Source organism: Chelmon rostratus, chromosome 14, assembly GCF_017976325.1.
Source record: "Chelmon rostratus isolate fCheRos1 chromosome 14, fCheRos1.pri, whole genome shotgun sequence".
Lineage (NCBI taxonomy): Eukaryota > Metazoa > Chordata > Actinopteri > Chaetodontiformes > Chaetodontidae > Chelmon > Chelmon rostratus.
The window spans coordinates 18,211,585-18,219,942 of record NC_055671.1 but is presented as its reverse complement, the minus strand read 5'-3'; the positions used below and the strand labels follow the sequence as shown (position 1 = coordinate 18,219,942).

Below are 8,358 nucleotides of genomic sequence, written 5' to 3'. Positions count from 1 at the left end.
ACAAGAAAAGTAAAGAACAACACTGGACCGACAGGAGAAGCGATGTTAAGGCACACGAGACTGAGGACACAGAGATTGAACGCAGAAATCAGCTGCTGTGGGAGTTTTATCCATCAGTACAAAGTAATAGCGGCGAACCAAACTCTGTCGCCAGCTACGTCTCTCTCAGGTCTGGGATAACCCGTCACTTCTCCACATTTGACATGATTTCGCTGAGTAACTGTAAAGAAATAAGTTTTCCTGCCTGCCGGCCTGTGCACTGTGAGAGGCGGTTGCTACGCAACGTACGTGTTTACTTTCAGAGCTGCTGTGCAGTGAGAACGGGGACAGACGAGAGTAGGCTCATTTGAAATGCATAAAATATGTTTTAATCACTATTTAGTTTCACATTATTGAATGTTTTAGTAGTAAGCCATGTTCTAAGCAGGATAATGTATAGTGAGCATGTTCCTATGGAGAAATAAGAAACCCTGACAGGATTACATAGAAGCCTGACATGAAGCGGAGATGGGAATCTATTGGCAGAAATAGAGTACAATCCTTCTACAGAGAGTCCTCTTCCGCCATGTTGCACCACCACCCATGGACAAATCGAACACTGGCCTTTCAAGTTTTGTTGTGTTTCTGGCAGCCAGTGTAGGGGAGGATGAGGTGAGGTGTGCTTAGCTGGTTGAAATCTGCAATCTCACCACCTGATGCTGCTAAATCCTACATCTGGACCTTTACAATACTTTCCATTAATCATTTAATAAAAAACAAACAAATAAGTTGAACAGTTAGTTCATTAGGCTCCAAATGCAGTTGGCAAACAAAAACACTTAAAAACAGGACTGCACATTAAACGAAAGATCTTGTAATAATGGTCTTGAAATTAGTCAGTGTTAGTGCAGTCACAGTGTGTGACCATCATTATCTGTGATGGTCACTAAAAAACAAAAACACAAGCAGAAATCATGACTGACTATAACTTGGATTCTTTACTCTGATACTCAGCGGTGCTCTCTCCGTTCTCAGCCTCCTTTCCTTCCTTTCCTCTTCTCCTCCTGTTTGAACAGTGAGAGGACATTCAGCAACAGTGACATCAAAGAAAACTCCCTGAGACAGAGTTGTAAAGAGCTGCAGCAGCTTGTTAACAGACATTTTATTCTAACTGCTGGCAGCTAAACGATGAGTAAAACATAAAGCTGTGACCTTTGCAGTGGCCACATCTGTGCAATTAGTGAGACACTGTGGCCTGTAAACATGCTGTACATGTAAGCCCAATGTGTACACTCACCCGCATATCTGCTGCATTTGGGATAGGGTCTCTGGCAAAACCTTCCCGTAACTTTCTGGCAGCAGGAGACATAAGAAAGCACCGGAAATGGCTAAACTTCCCATCAGTATGTATGGGAGGGCTTTGTAGTATTGTCCTGCAAAAAAAGAAGCAAAATGAGAAGGGCACAGAAACCATAATTTACAGAATCAGAAAATCTCATGTGATAAAAACTACTACTATCAAAGCTGAGAGCTAAATATAATCACCTAGATAAATGATAAAAGGGGAGAGGATGGTTCCAACACGAGCAGCCATGGAACAGCACCCCATAGCTGTATTTCTGATAACGGTGGGGAAGAGCTCGGATGTAACGGTGTACACCACACAAAATGCAGCTGTGACGCCAAACTTTCCCAACATCTCAAGAAACACAGACACACTCGGTAAATCTGAGGAAACAAAAAAAAAGCAACCTAAATTACAGGAAAAGGTTCGACAAGTCAAATGAGTCACACACAAACCTTAAAATAAATAAATCTTAAAATCTGCATTTTTTCTTTTAGTTTCTCAATGTGATTTTTAGCTGGTGGTGTGGCTCTACGGATGGCAATGTCAGACAGTCCGTCCACCACTATTGGATGGATTGCTATGAAATGTTGTGCAGGTATTCATGTTTCCCACAGGAAGAGTCCTGCTGACCTCTTCCAATGAAGCCCTTGCCTTTTGATATCCTCTGTCTGCAGGCATTTGTCGACAGCTTCGAACACGCTCTCGTAGTTCTCCTCGTGTGCTGTGCCAGAAAGTGAAGACAATCTCTAAAATCATCTGTCTTTTCTTCAACATTGTGCTCAAAGGCTCTTGGAAATGCGTGAATAGGATTTCCATCAAACACCTGGAACTCTCTTTTTGGCAAATGGGAGATGTTAAGTTGTTGTGCCAGCAGAGCAGAAATTTCATTTTGCCTTGCCATTATGGATAGCAAATTGTGGTTGTCATCAATAACTGACACCTGAGAGTGTGCTGAAAGATCATTCTTCAACTTAGGAGCCATCAGGTACTTAAGCGGCCTCTGCAGGGCTATTTGAGATCCAACATCAACAGTATTCTTCCTTTCATTTACCTTTGTCAAATGAGACTTGGATGTGATTCGACTGTCACACACTCCTTGGCCACCAGAAGTTCTTGAAATCCCAGTTTTTGATCCATATTTCCTGCTTCCAACATTTTAGACACTGTCATTTGGCTGAATATCATCATGCACTACTCCACACAAGGCATTCTCCTCAATATTATGTGTGTTTTGAGGTAAGTCATCCTGTTCCATGTCATGAATTTTTCCCGGCACGTCCTCCTGTCCTGTGTCTGGGGACGTTTTACTATGAAGATGTGGCTCATGCAGTGGCAAGCTTGCAGAATTTTCACATTCCTTGTTATTTGGTAGGTTTTCCACATTGCTGGTTGTTGAATGTCTTGAGACTGGTCTTTTAGTTTCAGAGAGGCAACATTTCACATCTTCAATAAATCCTTTATTTGCATTTATTGATGCTTGCAAACCACATCTTTTTCCACCTCAGGTACTATTTCCATCAGTGACCCATGCACGGAAAGTGCCTCACCATGCAACTGCATCAACACGTCCAGTTGAGTTTGCCCCTGTGAAACATGATCATCATTCTCCATGAGCTCTTTTAAAGCAATGATGACACATTTTATTTTATTCACTCTTGCTTGGCGTTTCTTTTGAAGCTTCTCCATTTTACACACCACAGCCTTTTCAGTGGGAAGGATTTTCCTTTTGACAATTTCATTTTTATCAGTTTCATTTGCATTTGAGCCAGAGTTCGATCCATTCGCATGAGAGCCAGCCTTTGATCCACTCATATTGACATCCAGCAATGTATGCACCACAGCATTCAGAGAGCAAATGCCACAATCCACATCTGCATCATCAATCCACATCCACAACTTTATTTTGGCACAAATCTGACTCCACATATGAGCAATCCAATATTGCCTCCAAGTCCACAGTCCACACTCCAACGCAAGCTTGAGCATCAGTGGTAAATCCACCTTCACTCCTTTAATGCGCACAAAAAAAGCAATCCACTTTTTCCAAAAGTTAATTCAATCTTGAGCAATATGGCAAGAATGACATCAAACAACAGTCACAGCATCCATGTGCATCCAATATGCAATAGTAACCAGCATCAGCTGTATCCAGGCAAGTATATACTTCACAGTATGAACAAACTGAGTTCAACATACCATGGGTTGTGCTGCGTTTGTCACTTCATTCATATTTACTCACACCTCACATTGTTACATCGTAGGTGACAAACTAAATGCATCATGATGCTGTGCTACTGTATAAATGTCCCTTAATTGACAACACACACTTCAGGAGCTCAAGCATTTCAGCATTACCTATCGGGATGAGGTGAACGCACAGGATCATGACGCCGCCAAGAAAGAGTGTCGAGGACTGGCACAAGTGCCGGGAGCAGAACTGGAGCAGTAACAAGGCAATTATGTAAGCCGGCACTTCGGTCGCAGCAGACAGGAAGCAGTTTAGGTAAGGGTCGCCGTGCAGGTTTGAAGTGTTGAGGATTAAAGCATAGTAACTAATGGTGATGATAACCCTGCAGAGATATTCAAAACAACAAACTGAATACACATATGAAGGGAAACAACAAATACCAAACCAAAAGCCAGACAAATGTGGTTGCAACAGTAAAAATGAAAACAGTGTTTGATTCTAATTTGAGCTGAAAGGGAGGTGTAACATATCACCATGACAGACTTAGTTTTGATGCTTAAAGGATGTTGTGAGGAAATTGTACACTTACCACAGAAGGGAACACAGCAGGGTAATAGAGAACACATTGCAGTTGCTCAGGATGACCGAAAAGTTGTATTTCTCATCTTTCAAAGCCAGTACATCTTCGATCTGGGAAAAACAAGAAGAAATGGCTGCAACAAGCAAACCTGAAAGGCCTGGTGCTGAATAAACGAAACAAGCCCCGGCAAACGCAGCACACGGTATTGTAGACGTAAATTATTCGTATAGCCATAAAGACCGTTTAGACATTATGGGCAAATGTAATTAATTCCACATAATGACTAGTCACATCATGTCAGAAAATGTGACACAACAGCATTTGCACTGTTATATCAAGAATAAAACATGAAACTTGAAACATGACATGAATCCGTCGTGTGTGTGGTCATTTTGTAGCAGCCGAGCGTCACTCACATTTGATTTAAGGTGAACACAGTGCACTTCGTAAATCATATGCTGCCTTCAGATGGCTGCAGGAGTTTCATTGACTGAAGGAGCAGCTTTACAGTGTAAAGAAGCTGTGGAAATCAGGTGCCTCAAAGCATCATATTAATTTAAACATAAATGCTGACTGCTTTCCTGATGTGACTGTCATTAAATGCTAATTGTTGAGGCTGATTTATCTACTCGTTGGAGAGTCATTCATCAATTTGTTCACATTTTTAGCATCATTTCATCACTGCTGCATTTGTATTTAATTTAGTTGTCGATTAAAATCACCAGAATGTCAGCAGATTGATGTGGTTATGTTCTATTCTCTGCATGAAGTTTAACACCCAAACGAGCACTGCACTACACTTGAATGAACCTCCCACCTGTGCACCATGTGCTCCGTGCTGACCACCAAATTAGTGCACAATCATAGCCCGAACCCAGAAAACCAAATTTCAACTGAAGAATGCTGCTTGTGCTGATCACTGCACCGCCATGAAGGGACAAATAACTCACCTAACAAAAACAAACTTATCTGAAATGCAAGAGTACACAGAAGGTCAAAAGGCTTAGCTTTATTTCAGATTAATAAACATTTTAGTTTCTTACCTCATCTTGTGTAAAAATGGCCTGTGGAGCTTCTATATTACTCGTCTTGGCAGCGTCTCTCAGTATGGCTTCAGCTTCCTTCACTCTTCCCTTATAGAACAGCCAGCGAGGAGACTCTGGGACTATCCTGGAGGGTTGAAACACGAGAACTAAGTGCACCAAACCCAACTAGTCTTTGGTCGTTAACCATAAGCCTGAGGTGGTCACACCAGCATTTCTACTAACAAACCGTTGACCAAATATAAACCATTTTAACAATGCTTTCCTTTAAGAGACCAGAAAACAATATTGAGGAAGCTCATCATCATCAGCTTTGTTCACCATCTAATTTTATTTTACTGCTCTACCAAGGTATGTTGTATTAGCCTGGTTTGGGACTCACTCATATATTGCTAAGGGTGTTCATTGGCCAAAACAATTGTATCATCTTTGCATCATTGTCATGACCACAGTGTCATGTGACTTTTAGTTATTCTTGTGTGCCCAGCAGCAGTGGGTTCATTACTGTTTCCTGAGCGCAGAAAGCAGAAAACACCCACTGTAACTATGGTTGTGGACAAACTGCAGCCGTAGCGGGTGTTTTTTCCCTGCGGCAGCTACTGGGCGCAGCAACGGGCCCAGTCCACACTGGAAAAAAAGGTGGGATAAACCCCACAAAGGTGAGATTTAAAGCTTCAATGAAAGAGTAGAAAGCAGCTACAGGAGGCCTCCAGCACAGCAGATGAGACAGTCCTTCATGGGGCTATATCAAAATATAACTACACAACGACTGCAGTAGGAGAATAGTCACTCCAACACCAAGCGTCCACCACCGCCCATTTTGCAGGAGCACGCATATCAATTTCAACTTCAACTTTCTTGACATTCGAATTTTCAAGTTCCTTTGCAATATGTATATTTTTATACATCACACTTACGAAAAAAGCTGAAATATATGAATATTCTTACCACCACAGAGGAATGTAGATCAAGTTTGAGGCAGCCATGGGAATCAGCAGCAACCGCCATTCACGGAGGAGGTAAGCCACACCTGGCATTGCCATGTACCCCAAAGCACAGGACATAAAAACCCCCATGGAGGAGAAGGCAACTCTGGCTTTTGGGCTCAGGGTTTCTGTACCTATAGGCGTAATAGTAATGGAGAACTTCAGAATAAACCTCAAGTTTCTGGCTGCTTTACTGCCAGTCAGCTCCGTTCAGGCACATTTTGTGCGAGATCATCAACCGAGGGCAAGGGAATATGTATTCCATTGCAGAGAAATTAACATGATCATATGTAACTACGTCGCATTAGCAACAGCACTGAGGAAAGCGTCATGCCATCCAGATTATATTTTACCACTCAGATGACTTCCACAGTTATTGAACATTTTCTTTAAGTGCACATTTAACCTACATTAATTTGTATGTGTTTTAAAACCCAGCATTAAGCATTTAGCATACTTTTTTCGCTTGGGTCCCCAATAAGTTTTTATTATCTCGTCATCTTTTTGTTTTATCTACAAGGTCAAACAGGCCTAAATACATCAAGCAGCATCGCGCAAACATACCCAGCACGAATGCAATGGTACAGTTGGAGAATCCCCCTGCACCCGCAAAGAAGAAAATAAGGGTGAAGACCTCCCAGCTGGGGGAGAATATCTGCGCTGTGATTGCCACAGTCTGCAGACCCATCATGAGAAAGAGCGCCGGCCTCCTTCCATACCTGTTTAACAAACACAGCGTGTCATGATTTCTCTTTATCCCTTGAAGCAAAAAACATTCAGACGATGCTGTGTGCAATACACACCTGTCAGACATCTGGCCTGAGATGAACGATCCCACCAGCACGCCAACGTAATGGATAGAGGTGGTCAGTGGAGTTTTGTATCCATTCTCACAGACCAAGTCCCACTGCAAAATCAACACATTTCCTCACCACTTTAATTATAGCTACTGACACTGTAAAAACTAGTAACATCTATCTCATGTGGATCTCCCTTTTGTGATAACATAGTAAAAGCTAAATCACATTTTGAAGCTGTAAAATTACTTAATTAATATTATATAACAGTGGTCACACAAGCTTTGTTGGTGGTTTGTTCAAAATCCAAAACAACAGAACAGTTGAACATTAACATGAGACCCAGCTTGTTATTAAGCTGTTTAATTTCAAGACCATAAGCAGCTGCTTGGGAGCAACAAGTGAGGGGTTGGTCTTTGACCCTGCTACCTAAGTGCTTTTGTAACTGCAGCGCTGCCATTTTGCAGTCAGTTAATTTAATTTGAACTCTAGTTCAGAGATCTTTCATGACCAGTTTTCACTTGTATGTAATGTATTAGAATAATAAAGATGCAACCTGGAAAAGATTATGGTGAGTCTTTTTATACTTCATTCTATTAACTTTGCCTGAAAACAAGATAACAAAACGACTAAATACTGTATCTCTGTGGGAACCTTGAAAAGGGCAGTTCCAAGGGAAATGAATGGATAATTGTTGCTCACCTCCGTGACTATGGTTGACTGGTAGATTTCCTTGCTGTATGTCCACCCATCCACACAGCTCTCCAAAGGAATTTCACTCACGTTCACATCCACGTTTGGGATGATATCATTTTGAGAGTAGTTCATGACAATTCCGAGGTTAAGCCTTGAGCAAGAGCTGCGCTTTGAGACGCCATCGACTGTTTCCAGTGGGATCGTCACGTTTCTCCACATCTCACTGATGTTGTAGTTTTCAGGGATGCGGCACTCATGAGGAGGGGTATCAGCCACGAATACTATATAGATGCCAGTAAAACCATTCGGGAGGATGCTGATGGCGAGTGCTAAAAAAATCCTTCGCTGAAAGGGTCCCCAATTTCCAAGAAAAGATGTAATGCTGTCATAGTCTCTAATTTTTGAGTTGCCCATCACCTCACCAAAAATCTTCAATATTTAGAAATAGAAAGCAGGTAAAAAAAAAAAAACAACAACTATGAGACAGTGTGTTCTACGACTGTATGAAATGTATTTGAGCCATGAAGCTGAGGTCAGGTTTTATATGGCAGCTTCACCTGTTGTGGGAGGTTACACAGTAACATACAGTGCAACGAGTGTGACACCACTTGAACTGAGGCACAATTTGTTCTGCTAAAATTGCTTTCAAATATATATACTTCTTTAAATTTTTTTATTGAGATGTTTTCTGTCAAACTCAAGGAAAATTATATTCATGATATAACATATAATACAGGGACA

General features: G+C 41.6%; 1 protein-coding gene across 1 annotated transcript; it reads right to left on the bottom strand.

Moving 5' to 3' along the window:
- Nucleotides 1-377: 377 nt before the first annotated feature.
- LOC121617599 (solute carrier family 22 member 4-like) lies at nt 378-8,031 on the bottom strand. The gene is made up of 10 exons (XM_041952793.1): nt 7,624-8,031; nt 6,928-7,031; nt 6,689-6,843; nt 6,087-6,258; nt 5,139-5,265; nt 4,105-4,205; nt 3,683-3,897; nt 1,525-1,707; nt 1,277-1,412; nt 378-1,043 (listed from the first exon to the last, which is right to left on the bottom strand). Exons 1-10 carry the CDS (start codon nt 8,029-8,031, stop codon nt 962-964), a joined length of 1,683 nt encoding a protein of 560 aa, XP_041808727.1. The 3' UTR covers nt 378-961.
- Between the last annotated feature and the right edge of the window lie 327 nt (nt 8,032-8,358).